At 41.9% G+C, this 24,548-nt stretch overlaps 1 protein-coding gene and 1 non-coding gene across 2 annotated transcripts in view; one reads left to right on the forward strand and one right to left on the reverse strand.

The window, feature by feature from the left end:
• Nucleotides 1-21,862, reverse strand: part of LOC124795063 (zinc finger HIT domain-containing protein 2) — a 47,206-nt gene extending 25,344 nt beyond the window's left edge. The window contains exons 1-3 of the mRNA XM_047258866.1: nt 21,372-21,862; nt 20,988-21,205; nt 9,660-9,831 (exon numbers count right to left, since the gene is read on the reverse strand). Coding sequence (XP_047114822.1) covers nt 9,660-9,831; nt 20,988-21,205; nt 21,372-21,403 — 422 coding nt within the window. The 5' untranslated portion in view covers nt 21,404-21,862. The remainder of the gene's footprint in view (nt 1-9,659; nt 9,832-20,987; nt 21,206-21,371) is intronic.
• LOC124796979 lies at nt 21,227-21,300 on the forward strand. Its single transcript, XR_007016865.1, has one exon. It is a non-coding gene; the product is annotated as a small nucleolar RNA SNORD24 (small nucleolar RNA).
• Nucleotides 21,863-24,548: the final 2,686 nt, after the last annotated feature.

Here is a 24,548-nt window from a genome sequence, read left to right on the forward strand (position 1 = left end):
ACTATGCACATCACTTCTGCCTGTGAGTTAACCCATAAACTTGTAAAATAGATATTAATGTATCTTCAGTTTCAATTTTGAGAAAAATAGCCTTTCATAATTGACTCTGCTTATATAACATTATATTACTCACTTCTTATTACTGTTAAAGATTAGCACCTTTTATATATTTAATAAAAAATATTTCTCCTCCTTTCATTTACCTGTGCTATGCTCAGTCTTAAAATCTGTCACACCAGATTTTCTGACAACATCACAGGACAGAAGTTATGCTTTTACTTGCATGTTTTACAGAGTAACATTTGTAAAGGTTGTCACAAGGTATGACAGGAATGCCACAACATGCATCAAATGCTGGTTGCACCCATCCAACAAAAGAGCAACAGCCAGAAAATGTATTTCATAGCAAACAGTTGAAGTAATTGTGAAAAATCCTAATGTGAATATGACCAAAAGAACAGCAACTGTAATTGCAAATAGTCATAAGAGTTCTGCCATAACAATAAAAACAATATTATGAGCACATGATATGTAGCCAAAATCAATATTTCAGCTGTTCTGTAACTGTGGCTGATTGTCTGCTATAGACAGAATCTGTAGCTGAGCTGCTTCTTCTGGCATCAGCAACTGTAGCAGAGTTTTTCTCATGAAATCAGTAACTGTAACCAAGCTCTTTATTATGAGATCACATTCTTTGGCTCTGCCAATGAGCAACCGAACTAACATCTTCCAACCTAAAGTATACATTAAGATACACACTACAGATTAGGCTGTCACCACAACTTTCATTTAAAAAAAGTAGAAGAAAATATGAAATTTGTGGGAGCAGCAATTTAAGGCAATATTTTATGGCCAAATGCAGCCACAAATAATCTGCAAAAAATACTGAATGGTTTCAGTTTTGTGACTCAACATCTGCTGTCTTTGTTTTCCCTTTATCCAGCATCAGGCTGAATTGGGACAGTTATGGTACTTGTCCACTTTCCCCTATCTTTCCATCAGTCTTCTTCTTAAACTTGTCTTTACTGAATCAATCCAACTTCACCTCTGTCATTCATTTTGGTATTCTTCCATTCTCTTTACACATCCAAACCATTATAACCTGTTGTTCTCAATTCTCTCATTCAGCTTTTTGTTACAACTTTAAGTTGAACAAATATATTTCAAGGAAGACGCAATACATGAAAGTCACAGATCAAGTAAACAGACTAAGACGTGTGTACATTTTGACAGCCAAATCATAACTGAGTCCGAGTCTAGCGGCCGCTGGCTGGCTGGCCGCTTAGGTGGCGCGGCTGCTGCATGGCTGGCAAACAGCGCCGCATGTAGAGGACACGCGTAACTGCGCGGGGGCACTTCGAAAGATCGGCAAGTCTCAACACTTTTCCCCCCTTTGAAGTTTTTGCACAGGTCTTGATGGAGGTGGCCTGTAGATTGCTAACATCCATAGGTATTGTTTGACTGGCCGTAAAGTCTCGAGGAGGAGGCTTCCCATACGGACGGAAGTGTCCCCGATGATAACGGATCGAGATGACAGGAGGCGTGGGGGTCGAATCTGCTGGGGCCCCGTGAACCAATCTGCCCGTTGTGGCAAGTCTGGTTGTTATAACAGGAGACATGGGCGATGTGTCCGCATCCGTAGGAGAAGGAGGCAAGTAGAGTTGCTCCGACAGATGATGGTCATCTGGTTCCTGCATGGGCACGTCTCCTAGTGGCATCAGTTCTTGTGCTGGCACCGATATGATGGTGAGAGGACTGTATTGTGAGTAATGAGAGATTCCAGTATCCCAAGTGTTAGGTAGAGCCGAAGGTGGTGTAGCGGCATCCGGAACAGGCGTTGCTGGCGCACGAGGCCGAAACTGGTCCGAATGATGCACTGCAACACTGTGTCCTTCTTGATTTCATACAGGCGTTGGCCACGGTGTCGTAAGATGCAGCCAGGACTCCATTTTGGCCACCTGCCATATCCCCGTACCCATACAAGGTTGTCGGCAGTGTACCGGCCAAGCGAAGGCACCTGCGGCCGTGAGGTTGAAGGTTGCAGAAGATGAAGTAGCGTGCGGGGCTGTTGGCCAGCCGGGCTGTGGTCGCCCATGGGGGTGAAACGGTAGGAAGCCAGAAATTGGAGAAGCGCATCATCAGCAGCCGATGAAGTCAGAAGTTTCCTCCTCTGAGCCTTAAATGTGTGGACCAGTCGTTCAGCCTCACCGTTTGACTGTGGATGGAAGGGAGGGGCCGTGACATGCATGACGTCATGATGGGCACAAAAATCCGCAAAATCAGAAGAGGCAAATTGCGGACCATTATCAGTAACAAGAGTAGAGGGAAGGCCTTCCAAAGAGAAAATGCGAGCGAGAGCATTGGTGGTTGCCGCGGTGGTAGGCGACGTGCAACGGACAATGAAAGGAAAGTTAGAGTAGGTGTCAATAACGAGAAGCCAATAAGTACCTAAAAAGGTCCCGCGAAGTCAGCATGAATACGCTCCCAAGGTTTCTCAGGCAAAGGCCACGGTGACAAAGATGACTTCGGGGCAGCGGTCTGTGACGCACAAGGGCCGCAGGCAGCGACCATGTGTGCAATTTCAGAGTTGATGCAGGGCCAGTACACATGGCGGCGCGCCAGAGATTTTGTGCGAGACACACCCCAGTGCCCTTGGTGAAGGTGGCGCGAGGCCGAAGCACGCAAAGACGCAGGTACCACAACACGCGACGAAGCATTTTTGGTGGAAAGGAGGATAACACCATCCCTAGCCGTGAGGCAGTAACGCAAAGCGTAGTAGTTCCGCAACGGATCAGAAGTCTTAGCGCACGGACGATCTGGCCAACCCTTCTGAATACAGCGTAATACCCGAGAGAGAGTAGGGTCAGAACCCGTAGCAGCTGCCAGCCAGTCCCCGGTGATGGGGAACCCGACCTGCTGCTCGGCAACATCCAGATGAAAACACTAAAGTTTGTCCCTATCGAATGCCAGATCAGGACCCATGGGAAGGCGAGACGGTGCATCAGCATTTGCATGTTGAGCTGTTGGCCAGAAATGAATCTCATAATTGAAACGAGACAAGAAAAGAGCCCAATGCTGGAGGCAGTGTGCAGCCTTGTCGGGAAGTGACGTTGATGGATGAAACAAGGAAACAAGTAATTTGTGATCCGTAACAAGATGAAATTTGGATCCATAGAGAAAAACGCCAAACTTATGAAGAGCATAAATAATGGCCAAAGCTTATTTTTCAATTTGGGAATACTTTTGTTGGGCATCCGTGAGCGTTTTGGAGGCATAAGCAATGGGTTGTTCAGAACCGTCAGAAAAACGGTGCGCAAGGACTGCACCGACCCCGTATTGAGAGGCGTCTGTGGCAAGAACAAGATATTGGCCAGGTCGATAAGTAGTCAGGCACGGGACCTGTTTCAGCATAGTCTTCAATTTCTGGAAAGCCGCATCGCATGTCGCGGACCAGTGAAAAGGCACGTTTTTATGCAACAGGCGATGCAATGGCTGAGCCACTGAAGCAGCAAACAGTAAAAACTTGTGATAGTATGCTATTTTCCCCAAGAAGGCCTGCAGTTCCTTAACAGATGTAGGGCGAGGAAGGACATCGATCGCAGCGACAGTTTGCTGAAGTGGACGAATACCATCCCGAGAGAGTTGAAACCCCAAGTACGAGATAGGTGCCTGAAAAAATTTTGATTTCTGAAGATTACACTTAAGACCGGCAGTCTGTAAGACATGAAAAAGCGTGCGGAGATTTTGAAGATGTTTGTCAGTGGTGGAGCCAGTGACAACAATGTCGTCCTGGTAATTTATACACCCAGGAACAGTGAGCAATAATTGCTCCAAGAATCGCTGAAAGAGAGCAGGGGCGCTGGCAACCCCGAATGGCAATCGTTGGTATTGATAGAGGCCAAAAGGCGTGTTAAGGACCAGAAACTGCCGGGAAGCAGCGTCGAGAGGAAGTTGATGATAAGCTTCTGACAGGTCAAGTTTAGAAAAATACTGGCCTGCAGCAAGTTTAGTGAACAATTCTTCAGGTCGAGGCATAGGGTAAGTGTCGATAAGGCATTGAGCATTTACAGTGGCTTTGAAATCGCAGTGAGATGATCCAGCTCCTGTTTGACCTGATCACGAAGGGCCACAGGAATGTGCCTAGCCCAAAAAAACTTAGGCCGAGCAGTGGGTTTGAGCATGATATGAGCTTTAAAGTCGTTTGCACGGCCTAACCCACGAGAAAAAAGGGACAAAAATGTCGTCGACAAGGAATCCAATTGAGCATAAGGAATAGCATCAGAGACGATATTGACAGAGTCATCTATGGAGAACCCAAAACGTGAAAGGCATCGAAACAAAAAAGATTCTCCGTGTTACTATGGTCGACCACAAATATGGGAACAGTGGGAACGACAGATTTGTAAGATACCTCAGCATCAAATTGTCCCAAGAGAGAAATCTTCTGTTTATTGTAAGTCTGTAATTGCCTAGTGACAGGTGACAGGATTGGAGAACCCAACTGAAGATACGTCTGAGAACTGATGATAGTGGCAGCAGAACCAGTATCCACCTGCATACAAACATCTCAACCAAGTATTTGGACAGTGAGGAATAACTTCCCTGAAAGGGAAGAAGTACAATTGACAGACAACACAGAATCAGAATCAGCGTCATGTTCATGAATATCATGTATGCGGTCGGATTTGCAAACGGATGACACATGACCCCTTTTTTTTTTTTTGTGACACACGGCCCAACATTGTGGACAATCTTCTCGTGAATGTTTCGTAAAACACCGTGGACATGAAGGAAGTTGCCGTGGGTTTTGCTGCAGTTTCTTAGAGGTTTGTTTACAGTTAGGCTGAGGCTGCGCATGGGAGCGTACTGCGGCCACGTCGGCCGGCGGGGACACGCCACATGCTTCGTCAACATCGCACAGAGGTTGTATTTCCCCGACGTCACCGCATGCCTCTATTTGCACTCCAGCGGCGTGAGAAATTTCAATATACTGAGTGACGGATAGGACTTCATCTAGAGTCGGATTTGCCAACTGAGGGGCACGTTGCCTAACTTCCTTGTCGGGCGCCAATCGGATAATAGCATCCTGTACCATGGAATTGGCATAGGATTCTTTGTGAACTTCAGTAACAAATTGACACTTTCTACTGAGGCCGTGAAGTTCAGCAGCCCAAGCGTGATAGGATTGATTCGGTTGTTTTTGACAACGATAAAAGGCAACACGAGAGGCTACTATATGCATTTGCTTTTGAAAATAGATGGACATAAGTGAGCACATTTCTGCAAAGAACAAAGACACAGGATCTTTCAAAAGAACCAATTGCGACAACAACCGATACATTTGAGGTGAAATCCATGAAAGGAACAGAGACTTACATGTTTGTTCGTCTGCGACATGAAATGCCAAGAAGTGCTGTCGAAGGCATTTTTCGTAATCAGACCAGTCTTCCGCCATCTCGTCATAAGGAGGAAAAGGACGTAGAGACAACAACGAGAGACGCCCCACATTTGATACCGCACCGAAATCACGAATCGCTTTTGTGAGAAGCGATTACTGTTCTATGAGACCTTGCAATAGTTGCTCTAAAGTAGCCATGGAAACATGTGGTTCAACGATGGAAAAGAAAAATCACTACCTAGTCGCCAATTGTTATAACTTCAAGTTGAACAAATATATTTCAAGGAAGACGCAATACATGAAAGTCATAGATCAAGTAAACAGAGTAAGACGTGTGTACACTTTAACAGTCAAAGCATAACTGAGTTCGAGTCTAGCGGCCGCTGGCTGGCTGGCCGCTTAGGTGGTGCTGCTGCTGCATGGCTGGCAAACAGCGCCGCATGTAGAGGACACGCGTAACTGCGTGGCAGCACTTTGAAAGATCGGCGAGTCACAGCACTTTTCTACCCAAATTTCATTCGTAACATCTTCATTTCTCACTCTGTCTCTCCTTGTATTCCATAGCAAATTTCTTAGGAATTTCATTTCACCTGCTTGGTTTCTACTGTCCTCTCTTCTTGTCACTGTTCAGGTCTCCGATGAATATGTCAGCATGGGTATAAAGTGTGTCTTGTACAGATATTCCTTACACTTCAATGGCATCTCCCTTCACCAGACTAAGCCCCTAACACATTGGCAAAATGGATTGCTCCGCTGTAGCCTTTTCCTAACTTCTGCTGCTGTTCTTGCAGTCTCCATTATCACATTTCTCATCCACAATTTCAGTATCCTATCCTTAAATATTAATTCACCCTTTGCCTTCTTTCTCTCCTGTGGTTACCACCACCTTGTTTTTTTCCACTGTATTTAATTCCCAGCTTCTTGATTGTTTTTCATTTAAGATGTCTATTTGCTCTTTTACATCATTACTGTTGGTTCTCCACACCATAATGACATCAGCAAATAGCAATAACTTAATCTGCCTTCCTCTATGTGCTTCATTTGTCCCTCTCATGATTTCATCCATCACCATTATACATAATAAAGGTGACACCGTACTTCCTTGTCTCAACCCCATAACATTCCTAAACCAATTAGTTCTCTGAACTTTATCTGGGTACAGCTGAAGCTTTTGTCATACACTGATTCAAGAATTTCAATCGTTTGTTTTCCAGCTCAAGGTTCCCCAGATCTTTTCTCTTGAGACATAGTGGTATGCCTTCACCAAGTCAGGAAATGTTATCACCAGGTCTTTTCTATACCCCCTATGACTTTTCATCAACTGTCTCATACCAAAACTTGGGTCCACTGTTTATCTTTGTTGAAAGTCACACTGCTCCTCTACTAACTGCTCTTCAACTTCTTCTATCTATCTTTTTTTCTGCTGCTTGTGATATGAGTACGATCACTCAGTAATTATCACATACTTTTCTGTCTCCATTCTTGAACACTGGAATTATTATTCCCATTCCACATTCTTCAGGCACACATTTGTGAATCCGTATGCATCTTAGCAGTCTTCTTAACCATTTTAGCCTGGTAGGTACAACTGCCTTTATCATCTCTGCACCCATTTCATCTATCCCAGGTGTTTTCCCATTTTCATTCTTCTCCGTGCCAGTTCTATTTCTAACACTGTAATATCATATTTTTCTCTTCTTCCAGCCCCAGGTCTCACTGCCATATTCTATTCCAATTCTCTGCTGTTTCTCACATTTAGTAATTTGTCAAAGTGCTTTCCATCTTTTCCTTATCACCTCCAGTTGCATTATTAGCTGTTCATCTAGTAACATACTTTTTCAATTTACATGTGAATTCCTCCCAGCATTTCCTCTTTTCTTCCAATACCACTTTCTTACACTTCTTTTTACTTTCCTGGTATTTTGATTTTCTTTCTTCCTTTTTATCCCTGTTCCATTTATACTATGCTTTCCCCTTGTCTTTTATTGTTTCCTTCACCTACTCATTCTATCAATGTGTCTCCTTGCCCTGCCAGACATTCTGCCACTACTGTTCTCCGCAGAGCTTTCAAATACATCTTTGAACCTACCACACTCTTCTCCTACTTTCAGTGCTTTGGATTTTAAGCTTAATTAACCCTTGAGCTTTTCTTGTACCTCCCTATATTTTAGTTTCCACACTTTTATTTTCTTCTGCCTTCCTGCTTTTATTCCTTCTATTCTCCCCACCCTCATCTTTGAACCATTACCTGATGGTCTCCATCTAAAGCTTCTCCCAGAAGTACAGTTACATCTATCAGCTGTCTACAATTTTGATTTTCCGTCAGGAAGTAGTCAATGAGCATCTTCATGCTTCTCTCTTCCCACCAATACCCTGTTATCTTTTAGCTGTTTTTCTGCCTGAATCACATGCTGCCCTCAATCAAACCTGGTTTTTCACAAAAATCAACCAGTTTCTCTCCTTCCTCATTTTCCCTTGTCTTTCCTTTCCCAACTGGGCATTTACGCCATTCGTCACTATTGTTTCCACGTTTGTAATTTCAGTCTTTAATTTTTTTAGGAATTTCTCGACGGTCTCCACTTTATTTCCTTTCCATGGTGCACATACTTGGGTGAAGTCCTTCGCCTCACTACTTGTGCTCATCTGCATCATCATCATCCTACCACTTGTATATTCCACATCTTCCACGTATTCTTCTACGGATGGTATTTCTATTAAACTCATTCCATTTTTGGCCTCTCATCTGCCACATCAAGAAAGTGTGTATCCTTTCCTCATTTTCCTCCTTCCTCTTCCTCTTCCCTTCCATTTGACTTCACTAAGTCACAAATTTCTACACTCCCCAAAGTTGATCTGCTCCTCTGCTTTCCCATGCAGCATCATAACATTAATGATGCCAACCTTCAATTTATTGGTGACTAGTCGCCCACTTCTCACAGGTCTCTCAAAATCCCAAAAACTGTGTGTCGCCTGCAGAGAACACCCTGACTGGAATGGTACTCAACTCAAAATCCATCACCTTTATTTTCATCTCTATTTAAAACTACATCTCCATTACCTACGCAAAACTGATGAGATGCCAATCCATGTACTGTAGAGGAAAAGACCCTAGCTGGCACAACCCTTTACTCCACTTTCTGACTTGAACCCATAATAAACACATGTGAAAATTTGTCACATTAAGTTCGTAATACTTTAGCTTTATGTGTCTTTCTTTTCATATTGAATTCTCAAAAAGCCACTGATCTGCAACTGAAAACTAGTTTATAAGTGGACTCCATTTGTGGAGAGAAATCACCATGTCCCACTAATTCTAGTCCCATTTTGTGTCTTTAGGTGTACTAATTAGATTTGATTCTGTGTTTTCAATGAAGCAGTTCCATTGGGAAAAGAAATGAAGATAATGGCTTCATGACCAATCAACTACAAGTTCATTAGAGATGAAGCACAATCTCAGATAGGGCAAAGATGGGAAGGATATCAGCTATCTCCGCCTCAAAATAGCCACCCTGAATGAACATTCATTAATTCAGCCAACAATGTTTATTGTGAATATGATCTATGAAACATTAGCTAATGAACTATATAATCTGATCCATGGTACAAGCATAGGTAATTGCAGAGCATCCTCACCTTCCTAGCCACACAAAATCATAAACCTGTCATCTGGTTCAGATTAACGATAATATATTCCTGGTTTGGACCAAGAGCCTAGACACACTAACCTCATTTTACAATGTCAAGATTATCTCTTGTACCTGTTTCACCTGGTTCTATGTGGTGGCCTCCTTCATTCTGGTGTTTTCGTAACAGCCATGTCATATATCAACTTCTGTAATTACTGCATACATTTTTACACGAATATGACCATGATACACTAACCACCTGTCTACTCTCATGAATCGCCACTACAAAACTGTGGTCAGGAGCAATGTGATATACCCAGTCACAGCTTACTACTCAATACAAACGGGCTGATTTCAATAGCTGTTTTGCAATCCAAGCTGCCTGGGTCATACTACCCATCAGCTTTTCTGAAACACTCACAGGACAGACAGAAAACTTCACATCTCTCTCTCGCTGTTTTCTAAGAAAAAAAGATGAGGTACAGCGTTCAACTACATTTTATATGTGACTAGCCACTACTCATCACCTCTTCTATATCACAGGTATTTGGCTTTACTCAAGATTTTACATTAGAGACTTAAGAATTTCTTTTATACACAGAGGTTACCATTTTTCCCAACTGTAAAAGACATACCTGTAAGTCCACCAAGGTTCCCAGAGTGGCAAGACATCTGTAATATCGCCTTCTCTTACAAGAGCTTCAAATTCTTGTCGCTCGCATTCTGTGAGACACTTCCACACAGAATCAGCATCATCTAAGTCCACACCTTCAAGTCGTTCACTGAGATCACGTTCATCATCTGAGTCTGTACACACACCCAAAACAGATGATGAGAAATGCATAGCCTCACTCAATAAAGTAAATTAGCTGTTATGTACAAGATGTAAATAAAATATAAACTTTATTAGCCCGCCAGCAAGTTTCCATGCAGTAAAATTCTATTTAACAATATGACAAAAAATCCCAGTAAGTTTTGGTCCTATGTTAAATCACTAAACAGGTCAAAGCTAACTATCCACACACGTGGAGACCATAATGATATAAAAAAAGGATGTAAGAGAGATGGATGTAACACGAAATTCCAATTTCCAAAATTCCTAGAGTACTTGCCCGCAAAAGGCAAAGGTCCCGAGTTCGAGTCTTGGTCCGGCTCACAGTTTCAATCTGCCAGGAAGTTTCATATCAGTGCACACTCCACTGCAGAGTGAAAATCTCATTCTGGAAACATGCCCCAGGCTGTGGCTAAGCCATGTCTCCACAATACCCTTTCTTTCAGGAGTGCAGTTCTGCAAGGTTTTCAGGAGAGTTTCTGTAAAGTTTGGAAGGTAGGAGACAAGGTACTGGCAGAAGTAAAGCTTTGAGGACGGGGCGTGAGTCGTGCTTGGGTAGCTCAGTTGGTAGAGCACTTGCCAGCGAAAGGAAAAGGTCCCGAGTTCGAGTCTCAGTCCAGCTCACAGTTTTAATCTGCCAGGAAGTTTCATATCAGTGCACATTCCGTTGCAGAATGAAAATCTCATTCTGGAAACATCCCCCATGTCTCCGCAATATCCTTTCTTTCAGGAGTGCTAGTTCTGCAAGGTTTGCAGGAGAGCTTCTGTAAAGTTTGGAAGGTAGGAGACGAGGTACTGGCAGAAGTAAATTTGTGAGGACAGGGCGTGAGTCGTGCTTGGGTAGCTCAGATGGTAGAGTACTTGCCCGCGAAAGGCAAAGTTCCCGAGTTCGAGTCTCGGTCCGGCATACAGTTTTAATCTGCCAGGAAGTTTCAACAAAAAGACTGTCACAAATGGTAGCTTTTGGCCGGTAAGGCCTTTGTCAGAAGTAGACAGCAAACACACACATACACACTCAAGCAAACGCAAGTCACATACACATGACCAGTTGCCTGAGACTACGGTCATGTATGTGTGAGTTGCATTTGTGTGTGTGTGTGTGTGTGTGTGTGTGTGTGTGTGTGTGTGTGTGTGTGTGTGTGCGCGTGCGTGGGTGTGTGCGCGCATGCGCGTGTGTGTTTGTCGTCTAATTCTGACGGAGACTTACTGGCGAAAGCTATTATTTGTGACAGTCTTTTTGTTGTGCCTATCTGTGACTCAGCATCTCTGCTATATGGCGATTCCGTCCTGGACTTTCCATTGTTTCATTTCTCCTTCCGGTATTGTAATTATGTACATCACTGTTCTTTTTGAACTGTATTGGATTGTTTACAACAAACTTCTTGGCGGATATAAGTATAGTGTGAAGCAGTAGTCAGAATGCCAAACTCCTTGAACACATGTCTACAAGATGATCACTGGTGAGCACCATATAATTTTCTAACAGAACATTTTTGCACAATGAAAACTTTCTTTCTTTAAGATGAGTTACCCAAGAAAATTACTTCACACGGCATTACTGAATGAAATATATGTCAACTTACTCTCCAAGATTTGCAATGATTCTAAGTGCAAATGTGGCTGAACTAAGTTGTTTTAGAAGTTCCAAAATGTGCATTTTCCAATTTAAGTTCTCATCAATATGGACACTAAAGGATTTTGAATTTTCCATCCTATTTATTATTTCCTCAGTATTCGTTAAACTTATCACTGGTGGAGCACCCCTAGAAGTGCATAACTGAATACATTGTGTCTTTTTAAAATTAAAGATGAGGTCATTTGCTGAAAACAAGTCAGTGATACTTTTGAGGACTCTGTTTACTATTTCTTCTTTTTCTGTATTTATGCTTGGATTGGTAACAGTACTAGATATAGGAAGCCCTGCATAGGATCAACGTTTGGTGCAGAGATCAGAAATTGACCTTAAACATAGACAAATGTAATATACTGCACATAAACAGATAAAAAGACCCATTTCTGTATGACTATAAAGTATTTAGTGAAAAAAATGTAACATGAGGCTGTGGTAGTATTAACGACGACTTAAACAGATATCTACAAGATGCAAGGTGTGTGAACCCTATACATCATTCCAGCATTCATTTTGAACAGTGAAAGCTTTTTGTCTAAGGGAGGAGTTACCTCAAAATACACTGGTGTGCAAAACTTAAGGACAAAAACAACGTTTGCATGATGTGTCACTGCTAAGTAATGCAGCTCAATGAAACTACGACCATGCGTAGAAAGAATTACTACAATGTAGTACAGAAGGTAAATGACAGAAATATGTAATGAGACAAACAGAAATGACACTTTTATTCAGAGACAATAATCACACTGAAGTAAATGTGATTCATGACGGTTCCCTGCATACTGCAAAGAGAGGACATCATTCTTAATAGTGTGTGTGATCACCATGGACAACAATACACGCTCTGCAACCTGCTTTCATGCTGGCCACAAGGTTGACAACTGCTGGATAGTTGTTGGGGCATGTGTATGTGCTGTATTACATCCCCTCAATGCATCCCTCATGTGTTTGATACGATTTAAGTCGGCGGAATTATAAGGCCAGATCATTCAAAGGATATCATCTCGTTCCAATAGCTGCTCCACCTGCACTGTTTCATGCAGTTGCACATTGTTATTCATTAAAATGAAGTCAGGGCCGAATGCACATCTGCAAAGAAGCACATGGGGAATTACTACAGTGTCGCAATATTAATATCACTGATGGGTGAATGTACCACATTCAGAGATCTTGAGGTCATTATGCCCATGCAGCATTATGCCTCCCCATTTGTCACCGGGGCCAAAAAGTGATTGTGCTCCTGGGTGCATTACATTATCCCACCTCTTACCATATGAGGGTATATAATGTACCCAGGAACATCGTCAAGCATAACTGTTTTGGTGATCCAGGTGTTCCGGTGTGCAGACACATAATGCTGCACGGGCATACTGACCTCCAAATCTTTGAACACAATATGCTCACCAGTCAACATTATTGTGACGCTGTAGTCCTTCCCCATGTACATCTTTTCAGGGATACATTCGGTCCTGACTTCATTTTAATGGATCACAATGTGCAAATACATCCAACAGTGCAGGTGGAAAAGTTCTTGGAACAAGAGGATATTCAGCAATTGGACTGGACTGCTGCCCACTCCCCCAGCTTATATCCCATCAAGCACAATTTGGATGCATTGGGGAGATGTACTGCAGCATGTCCTCATGCAACAACAACAACAACAACGCAGAAGTTGTCAATCGTGCTGATCAACGAATGGAAAACCCTGTCACCAAAACCCCTTACCAAACATGTGGCCAGCATGAAAACATGACATAGAGAATTCATTGGCATCCTTGGTGGTTACACACCTTATTAAGAATGATGTCCTGCCTTTTGTTATGTCTAAGGGACCACCTGAATTACACTGACTTCAGTGTAATTACTGCCTTTGAATAAAAATGTCATTTCTGTTCCTCTCACTCCACATTTCTTTCAGTTACCTTCTCATACCATACTTTAGCAGTATGTATAATAGAGATGCCAAGTTCATTATTCCATCCTGGATCTTCAATTGTTTAAAGATGGCCATAACTCAGATCTAGTGAACAATGCGTGCTACTGGTATATTCTTAGAAGTTTATGTCATATGTTATGTACGGGGTTATTACAAATGATTGAAGTGATTTCACAGCTCTACAATAACTTTATTATTTGAGATATTTTCACAATGCTTTGCACACACATACAAAAACTCAAAAAGTTTTTTTAGGCATTCACAAATGTTCGATATGTGCCCCTTTAGTGATTCGGCAGACATCAAGCCGATAATCAAGTTCCTCCCACACTCGGCGCAGCATGTCCCCATCAATGAGTTCGAAAGCATCGTTGATGCGGGCTCGCAGTTCTGGCACGTTTCTTGGTAGAGGAGGTTTAAACACTGAATCTTTCACATAACCCCACAGAAAGAAATCGCATGGGGTTAAGTCGGGGGAGCGTGGAGGCCATGACATGAATTGCTGATCATGATCTCCACCACAACCGATCCATCAGTTTTCCAATCTCCTGTTTAAGAAATGCCGAACATCATGATGGAAGTGCGGTGGAGCACCATCCTGTTGAAAGATGAAGTCAGCGCTGTCGGTCTCCAGTTGTGGCATGAGCCAATTTTCCAGCATGTCCAGATACACGTGTCCTGTAACGTTTTTTTCGCAGAAGAAAAAGGGGCCGTAAACTTTAAACCGTGAGATTGCACAAAACACGTAAACTTTTGGTGAATTGCGAATTTGCTGCATGAATGCGTGAGGATTCTCTAACGCCCAGATTCGCACATTGTGTCTGTTCACTTCACCATTAAGAAAAAATGTTGCTTCATCACTGAAAACAAGTTTCGCACTGAATGCATCCTCTTCCATGAGCTGTTGCAACCGCGCCGAAAATTCAAAGCGTTTGACTTTGTCATCAGGTGTCAGGGCTTGTAGCAATTGTAAGCGGTAAGGTTTCTGCTTTAGCCTTTTCCGTAAGATTTTCCAAACCGTCGGCTGTGGTACGTTTAGCTCCCTACTTGCTTTATTCGTCGACTTCCGCGGGCTACGCGTGTAACTTGCCCGCACGCGTTCAACTGTTTCTTTGCTCACTGCAGGCCGACCCGTTGATTTCCCCTTACAGAGGCATCCAGAAGCTTTAAACTGCGCATACCATTGCCGAATGGAGTTAGCAGTTGGTGGATCTTTGTTGAACTTCGTCCTGAAGTGTCGTTGCACTGTTATGACTGACTGATGTGAGTGCATTTCAAGCACGACATACGCTTTCTCGGCTCCTGTCGCCATTTTGTCTCACTGCGCTCTCGAGCGCTCTGGCGGGCAGAAACCTGAAGTGCAGCTTCAGCCGAACAAAACTTTATGAGTTTTTCTACGTATCTGTAGTGCGTTGTGACCATATGTCAACGAATGGAGCTACAGTGAATTTATGAAATCACTTCAATCATTTGTAATAGCCCTGTACATGAAGTCTGAGATGTTTTTATTTATATGTTTCAATAGTGAATGCCTCTATACATTTTGTTTGTAACGTGTCATCTATTTCTTGTGGATGGTGGCTTAGACCATGTTGTTAGCTAGAATTACTAGTGGAGATGGTGATCCATTGAGGAGAACAGTGTTTTGAATTGTGTTGTACACAAGACCTAGAGGTAGATTTTTTATGTGACTGCAGTCACGCAAATGATCTGTAGCATAACCTGAGAACTAGGTTACAACGGAACGTGACAGTTGGATGAGAGATAATGATGCTAACATGTATCACAACAATGATAGGAAGATATTTTTGTTATTTAATATTGTGGTGAGTGATCTTTAGTGTGTAGCCCAAGGCCTGAGTTATGCTGGAAGATGACAATTTGGTTCTTAGTTGGCGAAGCTAACAAATGTGTCATGAAAATTTTTTATTTGCGCTACTATGATCAAACCCATATTATCCTAATAATAAGTAAAAAGTGCTAGTTTGCTTTTGTTCTACAATATTTCTTTTATTGTGTGAACTTGCTTTTGGCTTACAAGACCATCTTCAGACATTTACTGCCTATTGTCACTAAAGAAGTTAAAATGACATAGAAAAAGAAGTTACACATCTAGATTGGAGCAGAAATGTACAGTAAATAACATCTAGCAGCGTGGTGGCAATGCAATGTAACTGATTTAGGTTTTCTGTGATTTCCCTAAATCACTCCAGGCAAATGCCGAGATGGTTCCTTTGAAAGGGCACGGCCAACATCCTTCCCTAATCTGATGAGATCACTGACCTCACTGTCTGGTCTCCTCCCCCAAACAACCCAACTCCATTTACAATTATTTATTGCACAAGAACCAAACATTGTACAGATATCATACATATGTCATTTTAAAGAGAAACTCTGAAAGCTATTTTTCATTTATACTGCCACAGCGTAGTTTGGTGATATGCCGACAGTCAGAAAACATGGCGAATTCAGGTGCAGAGCGAGCTTTCTTTCATGAAATGGCCTCCCCAATCACCAGATCTGGTGTATGTACCACCTCTACCACGTGATGTAGCAGAACTCCGGGAGAGAATACGGGAAGCTACTGCCACAGTCGACGATGCCGTGCTGGGATGGCTATGGCAAGAATTCGATTACCACGCTGACGCTTGCCGGGTCACCCATGGTTAGCATATCGAATCTTTGTATAAAAAGCTTTCAGAGTTTCTCTTCAAAATGCGATATGTATGACATCTGTACAATGTTTAGTTCTTGTGCAATAAATAATTGAAAGTATTCCAGGACTTTATGTACACCCTGTATTAATAAGCATAACCAATAAAATAATATAAAATTAATACCTGTTAAGGCTACTTCAAGAGGTATAAAATACGAAGAGTGATACAAAAACCAATTAAAAGAAAGAAATATCAATGTAACTACAGATTATATCAGGAACTTATGCAATATCAATAAGATAAGACAGAAATGAATAAATGCAGGAAAATGGAGCAGTGTGAAGGAAGATACAGTAAAGGCATCTTTGAGAGTGTGGTGATACTGCATTTTAAAAAGTAAAATGATGAACAATAAACAAATTAAAACAGAGCAAGCAGGAAAAACGTTAAAACTAAACTCGAAATTGTGTCTTCATAACAGTTTGGATTAAATAAATGAAACAAGTAAAATAAAAATAGTACTTGGTAAGACAACTTCAAGAGGTATTAAACATAGAAAGTTATATAAGTACCAGTTAAAGGAAGACTTAACGACAGTCTATATGTATTACATACAGCACTTCCATAAAATAAAAGAACTCGATGAATAAATGAAAATGGGGGAATATGTAGCAACAGACAGTGTGGGAAATAATGAAACATTAAGAGGATTATGTGAAGTTTAGGATAGAGGAAGTGTTAAGCTGTGTCTGGTTATTCAAGATTAGATTGGACTGTGAGCTAGATGACTTCCAGGGCTTCCAGCAGACTTGAGTTTTTGGCCTTTGTTTGGTAAGTGAAGGGCTTGGGACTCTGGCTGGTAGTTGTCACCATCACTCAGTATATCCTCAGCAAATGCGGAGTCAGAATTCTGCAACCTCTAGCTGTGTTCATGTTCAGGCAGCATAGATGCTATGTCTGTGCCAGACTGGCCAATGTAAAACTTGTCACAATCCGAACATGTAATTTTGTATACCCCACTGTTGGCTAATAACAGGATCTTATCTTCACTACTGAAAATATACTGGGCACCAGTGCTCTTAACGTTGTGGGAAAGCCTATCCTACTATGGTTTGCTATTTTCAAGTTTTTAACATGTTTGAAACTGTTAAAAACACAAACATTCCTGAAACTTCCTAGCAGATTAAAACTGTGTGCCAGACCGAGACTAGAACTCGGGACCTTTGCCTTTCGTGGGCAAGTGCTCTGCCAACTGAGCTACCCAAGTATGACTCACGCCCCGTCCTCGCAGCTTTACATCTGCCAGTACCTCATCTCCTACCTTCCAAACTTTACAGAAGCCCTCCTGCGAACCTTGCAGAACTAGCACTCCTGAAAGAAAGGATATTGCAGAGACATGGCTTAGCCACAGCCTTGGGGATGTTCCCAGAATGAGATTTTCACTCTGCAGTGGAGTGTGCGCTGATATGAAGCTTCCTAGCAGATTAAAACTGTGAGCCGGACCAAGACTCGAACTCGGGACCTTTGCCTTTCGCGGGCAAGTGCTCTGCCAACTGAGCTACCCAAGCATGACTCACGCCCCGTCCTCACAGCTTTACATCTGCCAGTACCTCGTCTCCAACCTTCCAAACTTTACAGAAGCCCTCCTGCGAACCTTGCAGAACTAGCACTCCTGAAAGAAAGGATATTGCAGAGACATGGCTTAGCCACAGCCTTGGGGATGTTTCCAGAATGAGATATTCACTCTGCAGCGGAGTGTGCGCTGATATGAAACTTCCTAGTAGATTAAAACTGTGTGCCGGACCGAGACTCTAACTCGGGACCTTTTCCTTTCCCAGGCAAGTGCTCTGCCAACTGAGCTACCCAAGCACGACTCACGCCTTGTACTCACAAATTTTCTTCTGCCAGTACCTTGTCTTCTACCTCCCAAACTTTACAGAAGCTCTCCTGCGAACTAGCACTCCTGAAAGGAAGGATATTGCGGAGACATGGCTTAGCCACAGCCTGGGGGATGTTTCCAGATAAATACGTTCATAGATACGTTTCTTTATATATTTATTTTCCGAGGTAGGAGACGAGGTACTGGCAGATGTAAAGCTGTGAGGGCGGGGCGTGAGTCGTGCTTGGGTAGCTCAGTTGGCAGGGCACTTGCCCGCGAAAGGCAAAGGTCCCGAGTTCGAGTCTCGGTCCGGCACACAGTTTTAATGTGCTAGGAAGTTTCATATCAGCGCGCACTCCACTGCAGAGTGAAAATCTCATTCTGGAAACATCCCCAAGGCTGTGGCTAAGCCATATCTCCGCAATATCCTTTCTTTCAGGAGTGCTAGTTCTGCAAGGTTGGCAGGAGGGCTTCTGTAAAGTTTGGAAGGTAGGAGACGAGGTACTGGCAGATGTAAAGCTGTGAGGACAGAGTGTGAGTCGTGCTTGGGTAGCTCAGTTGGCAGAGCACTTGCCCGTGAAAGGCAAAGGTCCTGAGTTCGAGTCTCGGTCCAGCACACACTTTTAATCTGCTAGGAAGTTTCATATCAGCGCACATTCTGCTGCAGAACCTTGGAGGTCCCATTAGTTTGTCAGATTTTATTTTTCTAATGTTTTTGTGTTGATAGTGACATCCAATTGGTTGTTTTGTAAGGCTCATAACTCTGCCAAGTAAACAAAGCTATCATCTACTGAGGCAAAATCGCAGTAATTAACCCCTGTTATTCTTGCATAAAAAATAATGGAACCCAAACATTTTATCAGGGCTATATTTCTCTTTCATTTGAAGTTTCTGTCTTTCTATACTTTACATCAAAAATTATGTTCACTGATAATGCGGTACTTTCAAGGATATAAAAGTGGACAAGCTGTTTTCTTTAAAGATAACTCATTTGTACAAAACTAGTTAATTTCTTTCACAAATAATTTAATATTTAGTTCTGCTGTTGCTTTGTTACTTAGTTAGACAACAATAACTGCATCACCTGCAAAAAGCAGCACATATTACTGCATTATGACTCACATTGAACAGCAATAACTGACCATAAAGAAATGCCTGCATCACATTTTTCACATAATTTTAAAAAAGTAGGACTTGGTTATTGAAAATACTTGTTCCGCATTAAGTCTTTCACAAAGCTCTCATTACATCTGAAAGACATAGTTTTATCCTCTAAGGTCTATTGGGAGTGTCTATACAACACAAGGCACAAATATACTTTTGAAGCTTTTTTTACAGCTTTTCGCATTACTTTAACATGGTGACATTAATGATAAACATAACATCTGTGCTATGTTGTAATTTCAGTCTTGGACCAAATCACCAAAACTCTGAAAATGTAGTCAGAATATTGTCCACCTAGTCTTAAATTAGATACAGTGGTGTACTCATAACATGGTGTATTTGTTTCTAGCTGCAATGCAAGAACCAAGATTTACATTTTTACCAGTTTCCACAACGCAACGGACTTAAGAGTGGATTGACAATGCATGACATTGGTGTTTTCTTCGAAGTGTGATGGCATACATCACACACCTGGTGTCAGCAGTTTTATTTACTGTTTGTGTTCAACATCATTAGGTTCACTTGTGAGTGGTACCTTAAATTGTGTTATACACTAGAACAGTTTAGGTCTAGTGGACATCTTGAAGTGTACTGAAGATAGTGATATTGCCATTATGTTTCGCACACTTTTTTGTCTAGGTTAAAGTGGAAGGTAATATTTTGATTGAGAATTGGCAAAGCAAATTAATATTGGATGACAAACTTATGTTTTACATCATCTGTATCCTACAGTTACAATTACATCTCTGGTGGAAGTATCTATTTTTCCAAGCTCAATTGACATTTTCAAATTTTTAATATACTTCAAAGCATTAATAACAGGAACATCCCCTTTCAAAACCACTATTACCATTGAGGTCTCCTTAATTTTTTTTTTAAACTGATAGTAACAGTATCATCATTGGTTGTTCCTTGAAGCATGTATCCACACCACGTTAATGACATCATCAGTCAGTTGACACAGTTTGCTTTGTTTAACAATCCCATTAATCTTTATTTAATTCTTTTAGAGTATCTTTGCAAAAATTTTACTGAGAGCAGCAAAAATAGAAAGTTATTGGGTCAGTTCTCCGTATGTAAATAGAGAATAGGAAAAAATAGATCAGTGGCTCAGTTTGCATCCATTGCTAAGAAACATTATTTTGCAAGCTAGCATGCTATTACATATTGAATGACGTGTTCCCATGGTGGTGAATGTAACCTTACCCACAGTAATAACAGCACCTGAGGAAGCAGCACATTAAGGCAGAAATGGTAACACGTAAGTAGATAGTACAATAGCCAATATAACATAAACTAATGAACAATAATTTGGACATGGCACTGATTCAGTGTAATGAGATTAGATAATGGATAAGGGGTGGGAAAGGGCAATGAAGTAAAAAAGCAGCAAGTGTGTAAAGCACAAAGAAGAAACAACAGTGTGAGGTTGTTGGGTTTAAAAGACTGATTGAAAACAAGTATCCCTGAACTATTCATAACAATTATAGATTGACAATCAGAAAAGATAACTGTTACAAACATGGTAGGCCATAGGTGCAGTTCAGAACTTTAGGTTTGTGAGCAACTATATAAACTGGCAATTAATACACTTGATTTCGAAATAATTGAAGAATGATAAACATTCACTTCAAGATTCAATAAGCATCATACAACAAAAACTGTTCTTTACTTGGGCTTTTCAATAGCACAAGGAAACATGATCCTTAGATGCCAAGGCGCCGTAAGAGTTTATTTAAATAAATCGACGCTCTCCACAAACATTCAAAACACTTCGCTCTACACTTATTTCTGTCTTATTCGACTGCTATGACACCTTTTCTTCCATCTGATAATAAAAACATATTAACTGCGCAAAAACCTACCCAATTCATCCTGTTCTTCCGTTCGCATCCTAGAAAGTATTTCCAGCATTTTTCTTTGCCCTTCAGGATCATCGTTTTCCAGTTTTAGTTCACATAGAACACTTTCCTTATAAAATGTTTCAGAGCACCCACTATGTGTATCTGACTGATAACATTGGACAGAGCAAAACGAAATATTGCACCGCGGACACATGTACTTCCCTGCACAGCGATTACATCTAGAAATGGAAAGCTTTTTTAACATATGATATAATAATTAGTTACTATTTTAAAGACGAAGTTGGAAACTAATTTCACCAGTAACACTGATGTTCCGATCCATTTGTTTACTTTAAACGGGGCATTTCAGTAGTAATATTAATTTTCTAGACTTAACATGCTTACATCTGACATGAATTTTGATTGGTTTCCTCCATGACGAGCAATAATTAAATTACAGTTTCGAAGCAAACCCCGTTAACACTGCAGGACTACCTACAACTTGCTGCCCATAAACACTCAACAACGTAGTGTCGAACTGTACTCGTATTCAAGGACTTTCACAAATGACATTAAGGTTGAGGTGGCATTATATTGGGTGTCTGAACTTTTATTTACATCTCCAACGTACAACACAATTCGGATGGAACACAAAACTACATTGTGAAAATTACAATTCTACACATCTTTTCGGGAACAGTGTTGCCAAAGCAATTCAACCAAGTTTTCAATTCGTGTAGCCTCCACAAGCATTCCAAACTTGCACCAGCCTAGCTGCTAGTGATTTTGGTCACTGCCACGTTACGTCATCAACGTGTGCCCGCAAAGGTTGAGAGTCACTAAACTGTTTTGAAATCCAAGCGTATTTGTTGATATGGACTTTGACGACACGATCATTATTTACGAACGCGTTAAACGTAAAATCAAATATCGTAAGAAAGAATAGTAGCTTCATTCCACATGGAGCGACAAACTAATAAGTGGAAACTTTTACACTGTTTCATAAATTTAACAACATCCAAAGAATTTTTTTTAATGTTTTCATATTATTGTTGAACATTCAGACGAATTACTTTGCATTTTACCTGCCGTAACATACAAAAAAAACGAACTTTAAATTGCCTGTCTCAGCTTAACATAAGTTTTCCCTAGCACTTCAAAATATTATGCGACCTATTTCTGGTCCTCCTTTAATTTACATAGTTATGTCTGAAGAGTTCTTCAAATCATTGTCGAAAAATGCTGGCCTTTCTTCACTTCTTCTACATGAATATCATTATCGCTATCGTCTTCATGCACAGTCACGATTGGAAAGACGTTGATGCCATGTTTGCATCTAAAAAACAAAGAGAGATGGGGCCCCTCCACGCCCGCACCAACGTGGTGACCAAACCAAAAGTTCTACTGTGTACCTCCTTCAACATGTTAGTAGTCTAATCAGTGGATCTCAGGATGCTGGGCTGTGATTTTATCCGTGTATCTGGGTAAGATTGCGCATTAACATGGTCCATCAGGTGATAGATTGTGGACGAAACGCGAATGAGGGTAGTGATTTGAAGAGCAGAGGGAAAAAAGTGCCAAGACTCGTGCCGAGGGGAAAAAACCTCTGCGACAGTGGGATGGGTAGTAAGAGCAGTAGTGGCTTACTAGCTGCGATAGTTCATGCAAGGTTGGGTTTGTTAGTGTGAGTATCATGCATCATTACTGTGGCAGGAGATGGCGATGTATCCCAGTTTGCTGTAGCCACTGCATTCCTGGAACAGTCAAGATCGTTATATATTAGTGAGAGATCGGCCATAGATCATCCCACGGTGTAATGTGTGGTATGGCTTCCCTGCGTGGTGCCGGTTTTTCGACAGGTGTGGTCCAATTGGATATCCAGTAATGGTGGCGGATAAACAGGGGCTTACCTGTACTGTTTTGTTTGCGTGTACTTGGCCATAGATTTTAGGTCCTTGCAAGTATGTTTTTTGGTCTATTATGTTTCCATCTACGGTTGTGGTCGTAGTTCCCCAGATTCAGAACGAACGGGTTCTGCGGATGTCTAGAGTTTCTGTATAGTCTTGTGGTGAATTTGTGGATTACCTCTGTGAGAGTCTCAAATCTGTATTCCCGGTGAAGATCAGCGATGCATGTCTATCGTGGAGCATTGCTTATGATTTTGTGCACCTTGTTTTGTATGCTCTGCAGACGGAGCAGGCATGTGGGCGTAGCGTATCCCCAGACAAGAGCTGCGTACATCATCAGGGGTCGAATAAGTGTCATGTACATGGACCTCGACACCCGTCTGTTCAGTGTGCTATGCCTGTTGAGCATAGGGTAGAGCTGTTTGAGCCTTGCGCTTGTTCTGTTGGTCATGTGTTGTATGTGGTCCCCCCAGAGTAATTTCCGGTCCAGCCAGACACCAAGGTATTTGACTTTCTCACGGAAACGTATTGGGCGTGCATGTAGTGTTATTGGTCTGCAGTCTCGATGTTTCCACAGTTGCTTCGGTCTTCGAGTGAACAGAACGGCTTCGCACTTGTCAATGTTTACTCTAACACGCCTTTTCTCTAACCAAGGCTCAGCCACTCTGAGTGCGGTCTGTAATCGTGATGTAATGTTTGATGGTTTCAAATCTTGTGCAAGGATAGCAGTGTCGTCAGTGTAGATTGCCATCGTTGTGTTGTGTGTGGTTGGGAGATCATTTATGTAGAGGTTAAACAGCAGGGGCCCTAGGATGCTTCCTTGGGGTACTCCCACATGTATATCATGCCGTGTTGATTGTTTTCCCTGCACATCGGTGTTGAAACTCCTGTCTGTGAGGTATGTGTGTATGAGACGCACCAGCCCATCGGGGAACCCTGCATCGCTGAGTCTGCAAATGAGAACGTTGTGCCATAGATGGGCAAAAGCTTTTTCTATGTCCAGGAACACCGCCCTTGTTCCTTTGTTTATGTTGAAACCATGTGTTATATGTTCAACGACCCATAAGAGTTGTTGTCTTGTGGAGTGGTGATTCCTGAAACCGAATTGCTCCGGTTTCAGGATGTCATTTGTTATGTAATGCGTAGTGATGTGTTTGAGGCTCACCTTCTCAACAATCTTGCTGAGCGAACTGAGAAGACTGATGCGTGTGGGGCCAACGAGATATACGGGCCCTGCAAGGAACTTGTGACGTCAAACTAGTCGGCTTTTTCTGCTACACTTCGCGAACGCTCAGCTCCGTGCAGTACCCATGGGAAATAAATTTCTAACTGAAAACATGTCCACTAAAGGTCTTGCTTTTGTCATGTGCTGTCGAGAAGCTGCACAAATTGAAACATGCTGTCAAGAATTATTAAACTCGTCTAAAATAGTTACGTGCTCCCTGCCAGTCACGGTTGCTGGCACTCGTAAGACCTGCAGTGTCACGTGCTGTGACATACGCGCCACGGCCAATCTTTCTCGTTGCTTCCTTTACGCGTGACCGAGTCGATAGTCGGAAGGCAAATGGGGAGTGGATAATATACGAAGAGCAACAATTTTGTCATCAATGCGCACACAATTATCAAAACCTAACAACGTAGGGAAAATTTTGTCATGGGCTTGTTAGCAAGTTGG

Source organism: Schistocerca piceifrons, chromosome 4 (assembly GCF_021461385.2).
Source record: "Schistocerca piceifrons isolate TAMUIC-IGC-003096 chromosome 4, iqSchPice1.1, whole genome shotgun sequence".
Lineage (NCBI taxonomy): Eukaryota > Metazoa > Arthropoda > Insecta > Orthoptera > Acrididae > Schistocerca > Schistocerca piceifrons.